This window comes from Opisthocomus hoazin, chromosome Z (assembly GCF_030867145.1).
Source record: "Opisthocomus hoazin isolate bOpiHoa1 chromosome Z, bOpiHoa1.hap1, whole genome shotgun sequence".
NCBI lineage: Eukaryota > Metazoa > Chordata > Aves > Opisthocomiformes > Opisthocomidae > Opisthocomus > Opisthocomus hoazin.
In genome coordinates, this window is record NC_134454.1 from 86,514,191 (window position 1) to 86,533,644 (window position 19,454).

General features: G+C 40.8%; 1 protein-coding gene across 3 annotated transcripts in view; it reads left to right on the top strand.

Moving 5' to 3' along the window:
- Positions 1–19,454, top strand: part of ARK2N (arkadia (RNF111) N-terminal like PKA signaling regulator 2N) — a 48,350-nt gene that overhangs the window by 14,232 nt on the left and 14,664 nt on the right. For 2 of the 3 annotated variants that reach the window (XM_075410945.1, XM_075410944.1), the window contains one exon: positions 3,140–3,957. In XM_075410945.1, the coding sequence (XP_075267060.1) occupies positions 3,234–3,957 (724 nt within the window). In that variant the 5' untranslated portion in view covers positions 3,140–3,233. Of the gene's footprint in view, positions 1–3,139; positions 3,958–11,640; positions 18,084–19,454 lie in introns of those variants that run through there. The other variant, XM_075410946.1, reaches the window with a different exon arrangement.

Sequence of the window (19,454 nt, forward strand, 5' to 3'; positions counted from 1 at the left end):
CACTTCAAAACTCTGAGAAAAGAAACTTTTCTTTTCAAAGTGCGTGGCCAGAGCAAAGCTGGGAGTTGCACTAGCAGGTACAGTATATATCCCACTGTGTATAACTCTTGGGCAGTCATTCAGCAATCAAATCTGTGTTTTAATTACCTGTGTAATAGGAGAATTATTTGATAGTGTAGATTTACAGATGAAATATGTAGAAATACTGATTTTATTACAGTCTTGGGATGCATTTATGTCTTAGAACATGTGTTTTCATCATTTGGGTTTGATGCTGTGCTTGTGGCCTTGGAAATAAATTGGTTCTTACGTGATATTATTGCCTACATTAGATTACCATCTCCAGAAATTCTTCTTTTAAGTTGCTTTCAAGAGAGTTTTACTCAGTGCAAGTATTGGCATTTTTCTTTGTATATATGTTCCTGTATTTTATAGTATGTATTCTATTCCTGCACTTCTTTTTAAAGTAAGACACTGGTTTTACTGTTTTGGGGTTGTTTTTTGCATTTTCATATTTGGCAGACCTGGAGTTACCATTTCCATCTTTCTTGTGTTGCCTGGTACTAACTGAGCTTTTTTTCCTTGACTGGTGTTTCTCTCCCATAAGTATTTTCATAATTCCCTTGCACCATCCAGCACTTCATTCATTAGCCTGAAGGAAGCATGAACTCTATTTTAATATTACTTATAAATGAAGTTTCAAAGAGGGTTAGGACAGCCAGGACAATGCTGAGCTTCTCGCAGCACCTTTTAGAAGCAGGGAGGTAGACTTGCTCTGTGCTGCAGGTCGGGGGGGGGAAGCAGCATACAATTACATACGTACCATTACAGGCAGCTTTGGATGGATCAGGAAACAGAAGAAGGATTCTCAGGGTACAGAAAAGTCTCTCTGGACCATCCATGCTTTCTCAGGCTGCTCAAGTACTAATTGCCTTTGTTTGCAGAAATGTATTTTTTAAAAACAGTAGATTAAACCTTAACACTGTTTTGGTTTTTTTTCCCCTACGCTTATTTGAAGTGCCATAAATTTATCATTTGCTATAATTCCAAACCCGTGAACAGTTTGTTCCATACCATTCATCTGTAAGCAAATGTGGTAATTGAAAGATCTTTATTCTATGTTGAATTCCAAGTGAAAATTTAGGTGGAAGGCAAAGTGTGAATAATGAAGATAAAATGATAAATACTGATCTCTGAAACAAAATTTCCCTGAAGGTGCTTCAGGTACTTTTTGGTTGATGATGTGCAAGTCATCAATCAGATAAATGGCTTGTTTTTTTGTGTTTGTGCTGAAGCAATGCCATTTATTAAGTTATAACTTGAAGTAAAATACAGGGTATTGCTGTGGGTGGATACTGTTTCTTGCTTGAGCCTATACTGTTTGGTGCTGTTTTCCTGGCAGATTTGAAAGAGACTAGATCAGCCTGTAGGTTCTCAGACAGCCAGGCAGGACTTGTATGGGAGACAGTCAGGGAGCACTGGAATCGTGTGTTAGATAGTCCTAAGAAGTCTTTTTTGTGACCCACCAGCATGGTGGTTCTGTACTGTGAACAAGTCTGTGTTACGTGTGGCTAATGTTTCTGAAGACAGAATCACAGAATGGTCGGGGTTGGAAGGGACCTCTGTGGGTCACCCAGTCCAACCCCCTGCCCAAGCAGGGTCACCCAGAGCAGGCTGCACAGCACCGCGTCCAGGCAGGTCTGGAATATCTCCAGAGAAGGAGACTCCACAACCTCCCTGGGCAGCCTGGGCCAGGTCTCCGTCACCCTCAGAGGGAAGAAGTTCTTCCTCATGTTCAGCTGGAACTTCCTCTGCTTCAGTTTGTGCCCATTGCCCCTTGTCCTGTCACTGGGCACCACTGGAAAGAGTCTGGCCCCGTCCTCCTGACACCCACCCTGCAGATATTTGTAGGCATTTCTAAGGTCCCTTCTCAGCCTTCTCTTCTCCAGGCTGAACAAGCCCAGCTCCCTCAGCCTCTCCTCGTAGGAGAGATGCTCCAGTCCCCTCACCATCCTCATAGCCCTGCGCTGGACTCTCTCCAGTAGCTCCTCATCTTTCTTAAACTGAGGAACCCGGAACTGGACACAGCACTGCAGATGGGGTCTCACTAGGGCAGAGTAGAGGGGAAGGAGAACCTCCCTCGTCCTGCTGACCACACTCGTCTTGATGCACCCTAGGATCCCATTGGCCTTGTTGGCAACCAGGGCACACTGCTGGCTCATGGTTAACCTGTCGTCCACCAGGACACCCAGGTCCCTCTCCACAGAGCTGCTCTCCAGCAGGTCAGCCCCAGCCTGTACTGGTGCATGGGGTTGTTCCTCCCCAGCTGCAGGACCCTGCCCTTGCCCTTGTTGAACCTCATCAGGTTCCTCTGCACCCAACTTTCCAGCCTGTCCAGGTAATAGCTTGCCTGTAGATGTCATAAGCTCAGTGTCCTTGACAATTTAGTCTCACTTTCTTGTAAATAACGTCTTCGGTACATGGGGTCTGCTGCAGAGTGGTCCTGCTGGAAGAGGGAGGTGTTTGTAGTCTTGCTGTGCAATGTTCAGCAGCTGCTCGGTTTCTGCTCAAAGTAACTGGATTTCTCCTATGACATGTTGGTGCTGTAGGTTTGCAAATTACTGTAAAAACATTGTCATTTTATAGGGTTGAGGTCTTGTTCAACTGAAAGTGGATTTCTGACAGACAGGGAAGCTGAACTGTGTTCTGGTCTGTCCAGGTAGATGAGTACCAACTCGGAGAATTTTCAGGCTGGCGTTGCTCATAAGGGTAAAGTTCTCCATTAAAACACATTCAAAGTTATAAGTAAAGAAGTTTAGCAAATGTTGTTTATAATATATTGATTTATATTTCATAAAGTGAGAGTTTAGAAATATTTTTATTAATTTCTGATCCGTTTTGATTATTCTGGTAAGGTCAACCACATTTAATGTGATTCCAGTACCATCTTTCATAGGTGTGTGAAAGGAAGAATTGTTTGGTGTAACAGGATGAGGTCGTTAGGGAAATAGTAAATGAAGAAGACCAATACGATACTGAACCGTACTGTCTGTAATTGAAAGCAATGAGTTGTTTATGTAATACTGTTAAGAGCAGGGTTATTTGGGTAAATTATTCTTACTGTTCCGTTCTTGCGCAGGCTGCTGTACTGCTGACGTCCATACTGAAGTTCACCCAGTCTTCCAGACCACGTGCTCCATGCTTTGAGACCAGGAGGACCTTGGTGTTCTGAAATGAAGATGGAGGCGGTGGGAAAAGTAGAACAACTTGTTGATTCAGAAGTTCCACCAAAGGCTTCTGAAAAGCGAGAGACTGCTCCTGACGAAGACGGACCTATAGAACTGGAGACACAAACTCAGAAAGACAATGTGCCCGCTGCAGCAGACTCTGCGGTGCTCTCTTCGATGCCTTGCTTACTGATGGAGCTGAGGCGAGACTCCTCGGAGTCTCAGCTAGCGTCTACAGAGAGCGATAAGCCAACGGGTGGTCGAGTTTATGAGAGTGACTCTTCTAATCATTGCATGCTTTCCCCTTCTTCCAGTGGGCATTTGGCTGACTCAGATACATTGTCTTCCACAGAAGAGAATGAGCCTTGTCAGGCTGAAGCTGCTGTAGAGGGAGACCCTTCTGCAGTGTCTGGGGTTGCAGTTGGGAGGAAATCCAGGCGATCCAGGTCCGAAAGTGAAACTTCCACAATGGCTGCCAAGAAAAACCGACAGTCTAGTGATAAGCAGAATGGGCGAGTTACCAAGGTAAAAGGTCATCGAAGCCAAAAGCACAAAGAAAGAATTCGGCTGTTGAGACAGAAACGGGAGGCAGCTGCTCGCAAGAAGTACAACCTGCTGCAGGACAGCAGTACCAGCGATAGTGACCTGACGTGTGACTCGAGCACGAGTTCATCAGATGATGATGAAGAGGTTTCAGGGAGCAGCAAGACAATCACTGCAGAGATACCAGGTAGAGGATGTTTTTTAAACTGAACTGTAACGCATCTGACATCGTTTCTCAGCTGTCATGCTAAATTAGATGAGTGACACTTGAGAAAAACCAGGAGAACTGCAGCTCTGTAAATCTGAAGACTGCAGTATATTAACAAGACATGGGCAAATTTTAATATCTGTTCTGAGGTTTCGGTGCACTTTTGCACACCAGCAAATCTTAGAAATGGTAAATTGGAGGAAGGACTAGCTTTGAATTCTGGAATTTTAGGTCTTTTCCTTTGTAAGCCTATATGAACTCCTATCAGTGCTGTCAGATCCCTTTAGATGGTGAAAATTTAGTAAATGCATTCTTAAGATAAGTGGCCAGCTTTGCTTTAATATATTAAGACCACAGCTCGGCAGCTGTGTTAGAAATAACATGGCGTACCTCTTGCCCGTGTTACAGTAAGGCCCCGTTCAGTGTTGCACTTATGCTGTGCTTTTAGCTTTATGCTTCAGTGCATGACAAACCTACTTAGCCTTATTGTAAATTCTTGCAGATTGCAGCTGGTCACCTATTTTAGGACATAAATATGAATTTGTTTATGCAGGTGCCCAGGCTATATCCATACCTAAATTTTCAACCTTTTAGACAAAGCTGTTACCATTTTCCTGTCACAAGGATCTATAATTTCTATACTTTCAATTTTCTGACACATTTGTGTTAAGACTGGAGGCAGCAAATTATAGGGGCCTTCTCATGATTTTATTAGCAAAAGAAAGATGAATTCTTCAAGTTTTTTGTCTGCTGAGTCTTTGTTACTTATTAGCCCAAGTGCTGTGGACAGGATTTTGTGTGAATTTTTCTTGCAGCATATTATACCATAAAACCATCTTCATATGGTGATCAAAAATAAAATCACATAAAAATAAACTTTTTGGCTTGCCAATTTTTACTGGGTTACATGCCTTTTTGCCTCTTGTGCTAGAAATTTTTTTTTTTTACATAAATATCAGCTTACATAGGGCAAGAACATTTAAAGGAAAACTGCGAGAATTAGTCTTAAGTTGCTGAACTGATGTTTGCTAGATGAATTACTTAAAAGATTTGCAGCAGATTTTATAAATAACTTCTAACTGACTTGATTGTGGCGGATTATTCTGTCACCATGACAACTGGCATTTTTCCCACATATTGCTAGGAAGCAGGTTGCACAAAGGAAGTTAATGTTTATTAGGAAGTCTGGGAAGGGCATAGTCCGCTTACAATTATTGTATAGTAAACGTAATAGAAATTCTGTATTTTTTCCAATTTAGTAGTTAATCAGACTTCTAGCTTTCATATTTTTGTGCCCTTTTATTTACTGTATTTACACTTTGGACAATTAATGAAATAGTCTTCTCCAACAGGCTTTAAAACAGGCTTTGAGTTTGGGACAGGGTCCTCCCCACCCCTAAAAAAACTCCAAACCATGCAAAACAAAACTCCCAGGTAGTATTCTTTAAGTCTTAAAAGTACCTTGTGACTCAGAAAGGCACCACATGGTATTTTCAGATCTGCCTAGAATTCTGACTTCTGTTGTGGAGATCTGAAACCACTCTAGGGTACTTTCTCTGTGTCACTGGGCTCTTCTGTATTTGAGCTCTCAATCTTAACCGCGAGGTGGTTGCAGTGAAAAGGTCCGATCGCAGCGCACGAAAGAACTTAATGGTATAGTGATGATTACACCAAGGCCCAGTTTCACCTGCGATGCAAGATGTGGGACTGCAAAAGCCATCCTAAGGAACGGTGACCTATATTCTTATTTCATAGCATGTATCATCTGCTTAATACTAAATGGCGTTTAAGACATTAAAACTCTTGAGCTGTCCTTTTGGAATTAGGTGCAATGCGTACCTGCCACATTGCGGTTTTCCTTTAAAAAGAAACAACTTTCGTTTGTGGGAAACGAGAAAAATATTCTCCGTAGAGATAAGGACAAGGTTGGCCGAAAATGCATCCTGTGCTGCTTGTGGGTTAATGAAACGTTGTGGTCTTAACAGATGCAGTGGAGCTGTGAGTCTGAGTAGGACTCTGTCGCAGTGCTGGGTTCACCTGCCATCTGCGATCTCTCTGCTTGGAACTGGCAAAGTGCTTAAATTATTTTTTTGATTACTAAGCCACTTTAGTGCACTTAGCATTACAATGTGAATATCCTCAAAATTTTGGGAATGAACATGTAGTTACAAAATATTACAGGGTATCAAAAAGCGTTACTGGAAATTCAGGCCATGAGAGTCCTCTGCAGATAGCCAAAAGCTAAGACTTGATACTTGAACTTGAGTGTCAGGAAACTACAATGCACCTGTCAGAGGGTCATAAGCATGGAAAAACTTTTGCCTTTACATTTGAAAAAAGTCTGTACACATTGCAGAAGAGTTTTACAGGTACCCTGTGTTCCCCTTAGTCTTACTGTATTTGGACATTTCAGCTGTAGTGTTGGTTACTGTCTCAACATAGCTTGTTATTGGAACTGATATTTGAATGTCTCTTGTCTGAAAAATAGCTTTGCCGACAGATGCTCTGAAATTTTTAGTGACGGTTAATTTAATGTGGCCTTCATGTACGTAGGTCCTACATACTCAGGCCCTTGACCTTCTGTTGACACACGTAGCGTTACGGAACACAGTTCACTTGTCTGTGGTCTGAAAAGTGAAGTGCCACATTTGAGAATACAGTGGCCTTTCATGTCAGTAAAGCTCTTCCATTTTAATAGTGCAGTTATTTTTTTCAGACCATCCACATGATTGGCTCAACTATGTGTGACTAAAATTAGTAAGGTAAGGAAAACGTTCAGTGAAATTTGCAATAATGCCATGAACTTCTGTAGTGTTACTACCTCCATATTGTGTGTGCATCCAAGTTGTGAATGGAGCACTTGGGCCATAGTGAGTCAGTTCTCTCTGCTGAACTCACAGAATCCCAGCATGTTAGGGGTTGGCAGGGCCCTCTGTGGGTCACCCAGTCCAACCCCCTGCTGAAGCAGGGTCACCCACACCAAGCTGCACAGGACCGCTTCCAGGCGGGGCTTGAATATCTCCAGAGAAGGAGACTCCACAGCCTCCCTGGGCAGCCTGGGCCAGGGCTCCGTCACCCTCAGAGGGAAGAAGTTCTTCCTCATGTTCAGCTGGAACTTGCTCTGCTTCAGTTTGTGCCCGTTGCCCCTTGTCCTGTCGCTGGGCACCACTGAAAAGAGCTTGGCCCCATCCTCCTGACACCCACCCTGCAGATATTTAGAGGCATTTCTAAGGTCCCCTCGCAGCCTTCTCTTCTCCAGGCTGAACAAGCCCAGTTCCCTCAACCTCTCCTCATAGGAGAGATGCTCCAGTCCCCTCCTCATCCTCGTAGCCCTCCGCTGGACTCTCTCCAGTAGCTCCTCATCTTTCTTGAAGTGGGGAGCCCAGAACTGGATGCAGTACTGCAGATGGGGCCTCACTATGACAGAGCAGAAGGGGAGGAGAACCTCCCTCGTGAGAGAAATTCTGGGAATCAGTATTTATTTCTGTGTAAACACATTTCTTTGGAAGAAGGGAGGGAGTTTTAAAAATTCAAAGATAATACGAAAAAAATTGGCATTTCACCACCATTGTGCTTTCTACAGCTCGGAAGACTCTGAATCAAAATAGCAGTGACTCATGTTTCAGGCTTTCAAAAAAAAATCTGTTAGAGTGTTGATGTTGAAAAAGGTATCGCTGCTGACTTTGTTTGAAAAAGGAAAAAAAGGGTTTTTTGATACACAGAAATCCAGGGAGTGGGGCACAGTGTACGTGAGGGACTCTCAACCAGGTTGCTTCCTCCTAAGATCTGTGCATAGACTTTGGATCAAGCATTTTGCAAGGGATGAATTTGGTTGAGGTAACCCAGAATGACAACTATATAAAAACAGGCAAAAAAATCTGTTAAGAGTGATTTTCACTACAATACTCATTTGGAAATGTCAGGTAGCATTACAACATGGAATCCACCATTGCTAATTAGAATGAAGATGCAGCATATCTTCTGAAATAGTTACATTGTCAGATTTCCTAAATTATTGGTCATTATTCGGATAGTACTTGATAGATCCCATAAAGAGACAGCATGGGGGCATTTCTTAGGTGCAGTTTTGCAGGAGGTATGATCTTGAAAATAAGATATGATTCTTGGCTTCTGACCCCTTTGTGATTGCAAATTTCTTCACATTTTAACTTGGCGTAAATTCAAAAACTAGAGACCTGTAAGTTTACAGGTAGCAAAGGGATCAATTAGATAGATGCTAGCTTTTTAATACAATACAAATGCATTTAAACTTGATTATTTTGTTTTTAACACTGAAGGACACCAGTAAAGAGAAGATTGAAAAAGGCTTGTTGTAAGAACTGCAAGGGAAGCATTTGAAACATTGATTTCCTGCTACTGTAAATTGTAGATATGCTATGAATGGTGCCTTTTAAAAATAGTATTGCAGGATAATACATATTTCATTACATTGTCTCATCAGTTTACAAAACAGTTTTGACAACTTTGACCATGCTACTTCTTTCTTAACTTTAAAAGCCTATATAGATTATGTCCCACATTGACATCAATAGTTTTTATTTAAATTGTGATTAAAACTTACTCAACACTGCTTAAAGGTGTCTGATCATGAGCCCATGGAAGTCAGAACGACTGCCGTTTAGTGGCTTCACCTTGGGATAAGATCCGTGACTAAAGACGAATAAACAGAATCCTCCTGGATGTTCAGCACTAGCAGTATATGAATCATAGAATCACAGAAAGTTTTGGGCTGGAAGAGACCCCTAGAGGTCATCTAGTCCAACCCCCCCACAGCGAGCAGGGACACCGCTAACTAGATCAGGTTGCTCAGAGCCCTGTCCAGCCTGGTCTTGAATGTTTCCAGAGATGGGGCCTCCACTACCTCTCTGGGCAACCCGTTCCAGTGTTTCACAACCCTCATTGTAAAGAACTTCTTCCTTATATCCAGCCTAAACCTACCCTGTTTTAGTTTAAAACCATTACCCCTCGTCCTGTCACTGCTGTCTCTGCTAAGAAGATTGTCCCCATCTTTCCTATAGGCTCCCTTTAAGTACTGAAAGGCTGCAATCAGGTCTCCCCGCAGCCTTCTCTTCTCCAGGCTGAACAAGCCCAACTCTCTCAGCCTGTCCTCATAGGAGAGGTGCTCCAGGCCTTGGATCACTTTTGTAGCCCTCTTTTGGACCCGCTCCAACAGTTCCATGTCCTTCTTGTGCTGAGGGCTCCAGAGCTGAACGCAGGACTCCAGGTGAGGTCTCACCAGAGCGGAGTAGAGGGGCAGAATCACCTCTCTCGACCTGCTGGCCACGCTTCTCCTGATGCAGCCCAGGACACGGTTGGCCCTCTGGGCTGCCAGCGCACATTGCCGGCTCACGTCCAGCCTTTCATCTATCAGTACCCCCAAGTCCCTCTCAGCAGGGCTGCTCTCGATCCTTTCATCCCCCAGCCTGTATTGATAGCGGGGATTACCCCGACCCAGGTGTAGGACCTTGCACTTGGCCATGTTGAACCTCATGAGGTTCACACAGGCCCACCTCTCCAGCTTGTCCAGGTCCCTCTGGATGGCATCCTGTCCTTCTGGTGTCTCAACCGTACCACTCAGCTTGGTGTCATCTGCAAACTTGCTGAGGGTGCACTCGATGTCGCTGTCCATGTCATTGATAAATATATTGAACAGCACCGGTCCCCGTACGGACCCCTGAGGGACTCCACTCGTCACTGGTCTCCATCTGGACATTGAGCGTTGACCACTACCCTTTGGCAGCGACCATCCAGCCAATTCCTTATCCACCGAACAGTCCACCCATCAAATCCATGGCTCCCCAATTTAGAGAGAAGGATGTTGTGGGGGGCCGTGTCAAAGGCTTTACAAAAATCCGGATAGATAACGTCCATTGGTTTTCCCTTGTCCACTCTTGTTGTTACACCATCATAGAAAGCCACTAGGTTGGTGAGGCAGGAACAGAAGGAATATTTTTTTCAGGGAGGAAAAAGACTTAGAATATACAAAAGAAGCCATGTTTTAGAAAAAAAAGTACCATTTTACTTAATTACTTGTAGTTAAAATGCAGTTGGAGGAAGGTAAATTAGGTGCTGTATAGTAATTTATTTTTGAGCAGAGGACCTGAATGCTGAATTTCCAGCCTGTCTGATAGGTAAACAGATGGGAGAAATGATTTGAAAAGTAGGGTCTTTTACAGAACATTTTTGGCCCCCGATGGGTAACATTGGTACTGCTCGTAAACACGAGAAGAATCCTAGACTTTGTTTAGCTGTCACTGAAGGACTTGCGAATACCTCATTTACATAGCTCCTAAAAAGAGTATATTGTTTAAGTAATACTATAATTTCATGTATGCAGTGAAATCCTAATAAAGATTTAGTGCCTTATGTTCTTATTAGTAAATATTTGCTTAGGTAGCGCGACGATTTCTCGCATTCTTATGAAATTTTCTACTATTCTTAAGCTAGAGGATCCCACAAGTTTCACGTTTACATATGAAATTGTCTGGTTCTGTAGCTGCTTTGTGTAGTTGAATGTGATGCTTGTCTTGTTTTGGAATTACCTTAGGTAACGTTTGTGTGTTCAGACAGCACGCAGACATTGTTTAATATTCCTCAAACAGGTAGAGAGCCTCGTTTTCTTCGGGTTTTATTGCTTCCTAGAGGATTCCTGAGGGAACTCTAAACTTAAAAATATAGATACCACTGCCTTTTCATGTTAATACGTAGAGTAAGATAATGAGGATGCCTTCTTGCTGCTAAAGTTCTTCCTGAGAATCCCAAGGCCAATGATTTTAACCATCTTTTTGATGGATAGAAGGAAGGAGAACAATGTCCTTCCAGCTATGCCCTGTCTGTTGTCTGCCCTGGCTAGAATTAGTGCTGGAAAGCTGCCCAGCCGGTGGCCCGTGCGACGGAGGGCACGCTTCCCGTTGGTGCGAGGCTGGTCGCTCCTGCGTGTCGCGTGGATGTAGCCGTGCCCGTCAGACCGAGCAGGGGGGGCTTTCACCACGTGTATTAGCACAGCATCCGCATATCTTTTCATATTTGTGTGTATGTGTTCATGTTGTGTGTTCTCTTCATTGGTGTTTAGTGTATTTTCCAATATCAGACCAAGAGCTTTGGGCTTGGCTACTTTAGATGCTGCAATCACTGTATCAGCCTTTATCTCTGTTATCTTGTGTACAATTTTGTCTGTGTTTAACAGTCCGTTATAAAAGGGTTCGAGAGTGTAAGTAAAGTACTCATAACTATTCAAGTTTATCAGTTAAACAGTAATATTTTGGATTGCAGCTTAACGGAACTAAACATGTTATTGTATAATGGTTTTGACACCTTCAGCTGAATTCAAAACAAATTGCAAGGGAATTGGACTAATTTGGTTCATTTATCAAAAAAAAGAAACCTTTGTGACAGAATTGTCTGAGAATTCTAGAATAAAAATAATTTTGAAGCCAAAATTTCTATTATAACCTCAGTGAGTGTAAAATGTTATTTTTTTGGTGGTAACACTGTTGGTTAATATTTGCTAATTCCTCCCCCATTGTCATATCCAAGGAACACAATTAGAAAAGTTTGTTTTCCTCAGTTAACATGCCTTAATAAACAGTGTTATCTTCTTACTTAACGATGTCTTATCAAATGGCCTCAATGTCTTTAAAGCTGGCTTCAGTCGTGCTGGGGGATCTGAAGGAGCGACCAGGGAAATCCCAGGATTGCTTGACAGGGGCACCGTGTGGGATAGGAACTGCATAGGCAATGTCCTGGAAGAGGCCATGAACTGCTTTGCCGAGATGCAGAGGCAGACAGAGGAGAAATTCCGCTTGTGGATAGAAAAGCTAACCCGTCTTGACACGGATGAAGAAAGCAAGCAACAACTGGATCCCAGGGAACCTAAAATTCAACTAGTTGGCCAAAGAATCCCCCCTACCGCGCAGGCAGGGGCTTTCATACAGATGCCTGATAGCCAAGTACTTCCACAGCAGTCATTTAATTCTTACGTGGGCTATCAAAATGTCGATGCTACGCTAGAGTTTCCAGCGACTTTTAATAACAATTTTCCACCCATCTTTCCGGAGAATGGGAATGTTGCAGAGCCTGACCTGAATCAATCATAAACTTAAAAAAAAATCCAGTCTTTGAAATCTCAGTGTTACTTTGGATTATACTAAAGACAAGGTTTGCTTTTCTCTTTGTATGTGTTTGTTTTGTTTTATCCTCTTTTGGGCTTTTTTACCATGGTATCCTTTTTTTAATTTATAGATAAAATATTTATAGTGTAAGAAATCCCACGGTATACCTATGTGTACACGCATACAAACACCTTTAAAGGTGTGAAGGGGAACCACCCGAAGCTTTCATCACCAAACTTGGGAAAATGTAACTTAGAATCCTTGTTTAGATACCCCAAAATCAGTAGAGCTAAGTTTGTTACAGTAGGAGCATTCAGAGTATTCATCCAAATGCGGTTTTTGCATGGTAAAACATTTATATAAGGAAAGAAGTTTTATATTTAAAGATGTAAAGTAGCCTAGAGAACCAGATTAGATACAGACCCATAACATTTCCTTAACTATCTCTTTGCTCCCAAACTTTTCAGCTTGAACATGTCACACATTAGGTTTTTTCTTCTTCCTTTTTAGGCAGAAGTAATAAATAAGCTTACCCTAAAGATTTAGGTATATATAACAAATGTGCACAACTGATTTTTTTTTGTCTCCCATTTAGTAGTTAATTTTCTGTCCAGAGCTTTTATTAATGTCACTGCTGTGTTGCACATGGCATATTTATGGAAGCAGCTGTCTTATATTGTGTGCACAAATACGAACATGTATACATATATATGTGTTCGGTTTGGGTGGAAGTCATCTCCTCTAATTTTAGGTGTCTAGTTTGCTGTTCGGTGGATCTCCTTCTGAGTCAATGGGAACAGAGAAGCGCTTGCAGAGGATACCTCCTGGCAGCGTCTTTCTCTTCCATGAGTTGTCTAAACTTCCCTTACAAACAGTTTAGAGCAGATAATTTTTGGCTAAAGTTAGGTGAGATGAATTGCACCCAACTGCATGTTCATGCATGCCTGGTGCGCACGAAGTGCTGCTGCTTCCTTCTGTATATACGACCAAACCACATCCTTCGTGCTGGAGTAAAAATAGTTGTGTCGGCCCTCAGACAAGCAGCCGTTGGCAGATGGATTGATCCTTGGCACAGGAATTTAGAGGAAGGCTTGGCAGGTTAGTAAACACTGTGGTGGTCTGAAGGGACGGGCTGCTGGTCTGGGTCAGACAGCAAGAGCTCCTTCTGAACCGCATTGGAATGCCGCTGAAATCATGATTTACCTGTGGTGGGGAATGCCAGAACATTAGTTTCATTTAAATAATACAATGACTTGCTATCGTGTGGGGTTTTTTTATACCAATAGTTATCCTGAATAGTCAGGCTTGAAACTGTGATGTTTAAAGTAGGATAAATTTAAACTGTATATTAGAAATCTCTAGTTAATTCCTGTTATCACTGCACACAGGGATTTTTTTGGTCACCTCTCCATTAAGGCCTTTCTTCATGTGAAGTAACTTCTCTGTAGCTACCAAAAATGTATATTTATCATCAGTTAGAGCTTGCTATAAGTTTCTAATGCAAATGAAATAAAAAATCTGATAATGGAAATTGAAAGTCTTTGCATAGACGTAGTTTAAGTAAAGATGTAGGTCTATAGGTCTCCTTTAGTTCTGTTATTTTGCTTTTTAAACCACAGTCACTTTTTTCCCCTAATTATTTTAATATAATTCCTTTTCTTCCTGTTGGAAGTAACCATTGTATCTTCTGTAGGTCTGATTTCCACCCCCCCGAAGCCAGTGGGAGTTTTTCCATCAGTTTGTATGGGAGTTTGGATCAAACCTGTAACAGGAACTCAAGAAATGCTTTTTGTTATCAGTATAATACTAACACTGATGTCTTAATGATTTTATTGGCCGAGACTTACTTTATTTTTTAAGTATGTGATGCCCTTGTTAAAAGAAAAAAAACACGTTAGAGAGCTGTGTTATTTTCAGAGTAGTTATTTGAAATACTATGCAGGAGGTAATTTTTAAGTACTGCAATAAATTCTTTACAGATCACCTTCATGCATAATTTTGATACAAAGATTTTCAAATGAACTTGTAAGAAAACTCCCTCGTCTGAAATTGTGTGCATTTCAAGTAGAAGTTAAATGAGTTATTCTATATTTGTCCTTATCTGTTTAAAATGTAAGATTCTTCAGGGAAGATTATTTGCCGATGCAAAAATAAAATCGGATCATTCTGGTGTTCATAGATTTGAGAGAGAGATATATATACACATACACATTGGAGACAATAAGAGCAGCATATTTTAGAGCATGACAACTTTACAAGTGTTCCCATGCATGCAGAAGCAGCTTTTTGCAGTGACTGGTTTCTTTTAGTGTTGAAGAGTCACTTAGCTCAGTATGTCTGTAAGCATGCCCTAACCTTTTTTATAAAATAGAATGTATTGAGCAATTAGGTATTTCAAAACAAATTGTGTAAGAAGATCAGTTGAACTTATTTAGCTCTCGGACTGGAACAGACTTTTACATACTGATCCTTAACAATGGATAATAACTTTGTTAGGGATTTAGCCAGTGACATTTCTGCCAACTTTCAATATCTTGTTTAGGTAATTTTTTTTTTAAATAAACCGTTGAAATAATTCAGTGTATTAAACAATAAAACATTGGATTTGGTTCCTGTAGACAAAAATTAAAAACTTTCAAACATTTTTATCCGTTTGTTAACTGTTTTTTTAATGCAAGTGGCTATGAATGTGAAAGAACAAGCAGAGGATTGTAGCTGTTGAGCATACAGACTTCGAAGCTGTATGCTTTCTAGGATAAAACAATTCCAAGGCACCCAGAAGACTGAGGGAATGGTTCATATTGGATATAATTTTAACTTGGTTTCCCCACAAAAGCTACCTAGTGTTAAGAACACCTGCACAAGACCAATGGTTGTAAATGGTTTTGTAAATATAATTTTGTTTGGTCACTCTTTTCGCTCACCTCAAAACTGGAGCCAGATCTTCAGCTGTCATAAATCACCTCCTTTGAAATGAAAAGTGTGCAGTGATTTACACTGTTGAGTATCTGGTCCATTAGCTTGTTTTCCACATGAAGAACTGTGTTGCTCCTGCTAGAAGCTGAGAGGGGAACCGCACCTTTATGTTGTTCAGGTGTGGTGTAAAATACCTGGTGCAGGATTTGGCAGGCTGCGCAGTTAAACAGGAGCATCTCTCTTCTTGCTTTGTATTAGGAATTTGAAATATACAGAGCACGGAGGAAACCAACCTTCAGATACCAATATGAGTGATGAGTATTTTAAACATGTGTGCGACAGCCTTTGGCATCTCTTTGAGAAAACAGATAGCTAATACAGAATTTCAGATTTTTTTTTTTTTTTTCTTCCTGGAAATATTTTTGCTGTATTATATCGCTGCGGTTAAGTTTGTCATGACTTCCGTTACAAGCTCTTATTTTCAAAGTGCTTTCACTAGAAGCTTTCAGGGAGTTGAAATTTCTTCAGCTGAAATTTTAACAAACTTCAACCTCATCCATTCCATATTTCATTAAAGCAGTCTGGCTTTATTTAAGACTATTTTAAAATTATTGGAAACTCTTGTACTTTACAACACAGAGTTGCATTTTTAATGTGTGTTTGTGCTCACATCTCAACAAATTACTTCAAAACCACCAAATTTAACAAGTAGAGGAGAAATCAGTAGTTTTGCACAGATGTGGAGAATCACAGGTGATAATTTAGAGTTTCTCTATTGCCCTAGGTTTTGTACTTCAGAATGGAGTAAAGAAACATTCTAGTTTCTTTAAAGAATTTTCCTTATCTTATGATTTGAAAGAGTAAATGCATGAAGTCAGATCAGCCTGTGTAGGCTGCTGTAGTCCTGGGGAAGGTGGTGCCAGCTTAAACCCAGCCGGCTTATTTAAGTCTCTATGTTGCCATTGTTAATGTATATATTAATTATATATGTTTTCAGTGTGGCAGCTGTTTGCATGGGAGTAACTGAACACCCATGTGACTGCAGAGCTGGGATTTAGGAGCAGGTGAAACACAGCTACTTTGTTAGTGGTTTTAGTGCAAGTGCAGAAGAAATATCTTCACATAAACAGCTCAATTTAAATGTCACTAAATGTCAAACTGACAGTTCAGTAAATGAAAGATTAAAGGGTCTGCTCCTAGAATTGGCCCCCTTGCCCAAAGAAGTCCTTGGGAGTCGCGGGGGGCTTTGACATGCAGTGGTTTTTGCAGGCTCGGCTGCAGGTTCTTCCCCAGACATCTGTGCTGCTCCCGTGAGTGGGGTTTGGTAAGGAAGGTGTTTTATTTAGGGGGAAAAAAAAAAGCTGTTATACAACAGAAACTAACGTAAAGGCAGTGAAACTTTATTCAATGTTTCTATTGCAAGAAATAGCTGAACAGGGAAAAAAAAACCCAAAAATTAAACCTTTCAGATGTACTGCTCTTCAGTGTTATTTTTAACAGTGTCAGGACAAAAGAATTCAGGCAGAAATATACACCTCTGTTTTTTTAAGTTCAGTGTCTTTTAGTGTTTCTGCAGGATTGTTAGGTTATTTTAACTGAGCTGCTGGAGTTAAGACTGGTGAACCAATCTTAGCTTCAATGAAACGGGATTATATTTGGCAGTTATTTTACAAACTGAAATGTATTTATTATCACTGATTTATTAAAGTATTTTGTCTCTTCCTGTAACAATGTGCTGTAAATCTCTTTTTTTTTTTTTTCTGAAGTAATATTTCAAGGGCATTGAGAAATTAAATCCTAGCCCCATTAAAACCCGTAGAAAATTCTACTAATTTCAGTGGGGCTAGCATTTCACCTCATTAGAAACTGAACTTACTCTGCAGTTTTTGGTCAGGGAATCCTTTAGCTCACTTTAAGGGGAACGTTTGCCTGATAAATGTCTGTAAATCAGGCCCACTGTGTAGATGTTTTTACAGTAATCGGGGTCTGCACTGTGACCACTGCAGTTAACATTTGGAAGCATTAGAACAAATGCGCTGTGCAATTTGTACTGTAGAAGCTGAAATATTCAGGCTGATTGATGGAGACGGACAGTACCTTGCAAAACATCAAGCTAGAAAGCGGTCTTTCCCACAACTTTTATTAGTCTCGTAGTGTGAGATCAGCAAAATGAAGGCACATGGAAAAGAGGCTTATGAAGTTAGAAGCGATTTCAGGCACTGTGTTAAATGACGCAGGCTGATCAAGCAGGGGGTCAGTCTGGACCATTGAAAGTTTTGCATCGAGTCTATGCCGGTCCTTCCGTGGGAAGATGCAGTTTGTACTTGCAGAAATATGGTGGGTTTTGGAGGGGTGCCTGTGGGGCACACGTTTGCCTGCCTTTCCTAATGTAAGTTGTGTTTACATAGGATTTTTTTTTCTTCACTGTCATAACTATGTAAGAGTAGGGTGTGATGGTTTCCCAAACCCTCCTGATACACTTTTGCAAGTAAAACTGGGGAAAAGATATGGCTAATACATCTGCTTCCATAATTAATGAATCATTAGGTGGCATCAGTGAAAATAAATCCGATCAAGAGATATAAACTGCACACCACCTAGTGATACTTTCAGCACACAGCCATGTTCCATGTGCCTTTGCTTAACGCACAATGAAGAAGACTGTCATGACTTAATGTATAATTTTGTGAAACAAATCCAAGATACTTTCCATCTAGTCATCAAAAAGCCTGAGAAGAATGAATGTTGATCAGCAGGACTTGAATTTTTGAGCTCTCTTTTGATGTGATATATTAAAAATTATCTAGTCTGAGAACAGATACTCATTTGGTCATGTTGTTTTGATTTTAGTATTTTATTATTATGGGAAAAAAAAAAACAAACACTAAAGCTTTACTGTGTGAAATGAAGGAAAATGTGTGGAAAGTGGATTCATCGATAACTTTCTGTTCACTTTATGATTTTAGAGAGAATGTTGTTACACTACTATTGTTTTTTATTGTATGTACAATGTATTCTTTGCCTAACGCTGTAAATTTTGAAATGTAACTACTGTAACCTGGAAGAAATAAATAAATAAAAATAGTAATGAAGCGTTTCATGTTGCTAAACAACATTAAAAAAGCGCAGCTCTCCTGCCCTGCATCACTGCTTGGGAATTGTTTTAGGGTTCAGCTAGTTCATGCCATCTGGACTGCACATACTTTATGAAACCACAGCTCTGGATCATGTCTTAAATAATACCAGGTTTGTATTGTTTATCTAAACCAAAAAGACTGTCACTTCAGCCTGTAGTCTTGTATATGAAGCCTTTCTTTTTGGATCAGCGTTACTGATGTGTGTATTGTAAAACATTTTGGCAGGTCAGTTAAGATGAATCCTCTAGTTTTTGGCACACAAAATATGATCTTTTTGATTACTGTAGTGATCATTTGATCTTAAAACGTAAGTAGGTATTTAAATCCGGTCTATGTTTTGCTTGATCTTGAAGTAAATCGAGTTGTCTCTTAAATTTAAGTCTCAAGTGAAAATGTGAGAGCATTCTTAGATCTTTTATTATCTTAAATGTCTCAGTATTCTCTGCTGTTATATAAAAATAAATGCAATTTAGTTTAGACTACTGAGATTGAGACAAAGCAGTGACTGTATTCACAGTGAAGGTGCAGAGGTGAGGCTGGAAGAAGCCCTGCCTCCTTGGGCTTGTGAGTACCTGGGTGCCTCTGTTGCCTTTTTAGATTTTGCATGTTTCACAAAAGCATTCCTAAACACTGTTTTTAAACTCCTCCATAATTTACCAGTCAAAAATAGCTCAGTAATTTGAGGGTAATGTTTTCAGCAAAGCTGATCTCCTCTGCTTTTTAGTCTTGAGCAAGCTGCAGATCTCTTCTTGCTTCGGTTTCCCCCGTAGGCATAAGGAGGTTAATAACCACCTCAGAGCTCTTTGAGATCTACTAGTGGAAGGCTTTTTGCAAGAATAAAGTGCTGCAATTATTATTGCTGTTATTACTGTATCCATTTTGTTTTAAAGCTTAGGATGATAGTCACACCTAAGTAAGGGTCCGTGTCTACTTATTGCAAGGACACTGATGACTCCAGAGGGCGATTCAGACCGCCAAAATTAGGCTTCTGATTTTCAAATTATTTCTATCAGGGTAGTCCCCTGGAGATTTCAGTCTTTTTCCGCTACCTTTATAGAAAATATAGCGAAGTTTAAATCTCATCCCTAAGGCTGAATTTTGTTGTGGTGTACTTCAGCAGTGTGAGAGACGGGTGCCTTGTCGAAGGTGGCTGTCTCAGCTCTTGCTGTTTAGTGGGGAAGGAGGAGAGATGATGCTCCAGGCTGCAATTTCCAGGCTGAGATTACCTGTACCTGAAGTTTTTCTCTCTGGCTACGGTAGGAGGGAGTTTAGGTGGTGAGCTGAGTCTACA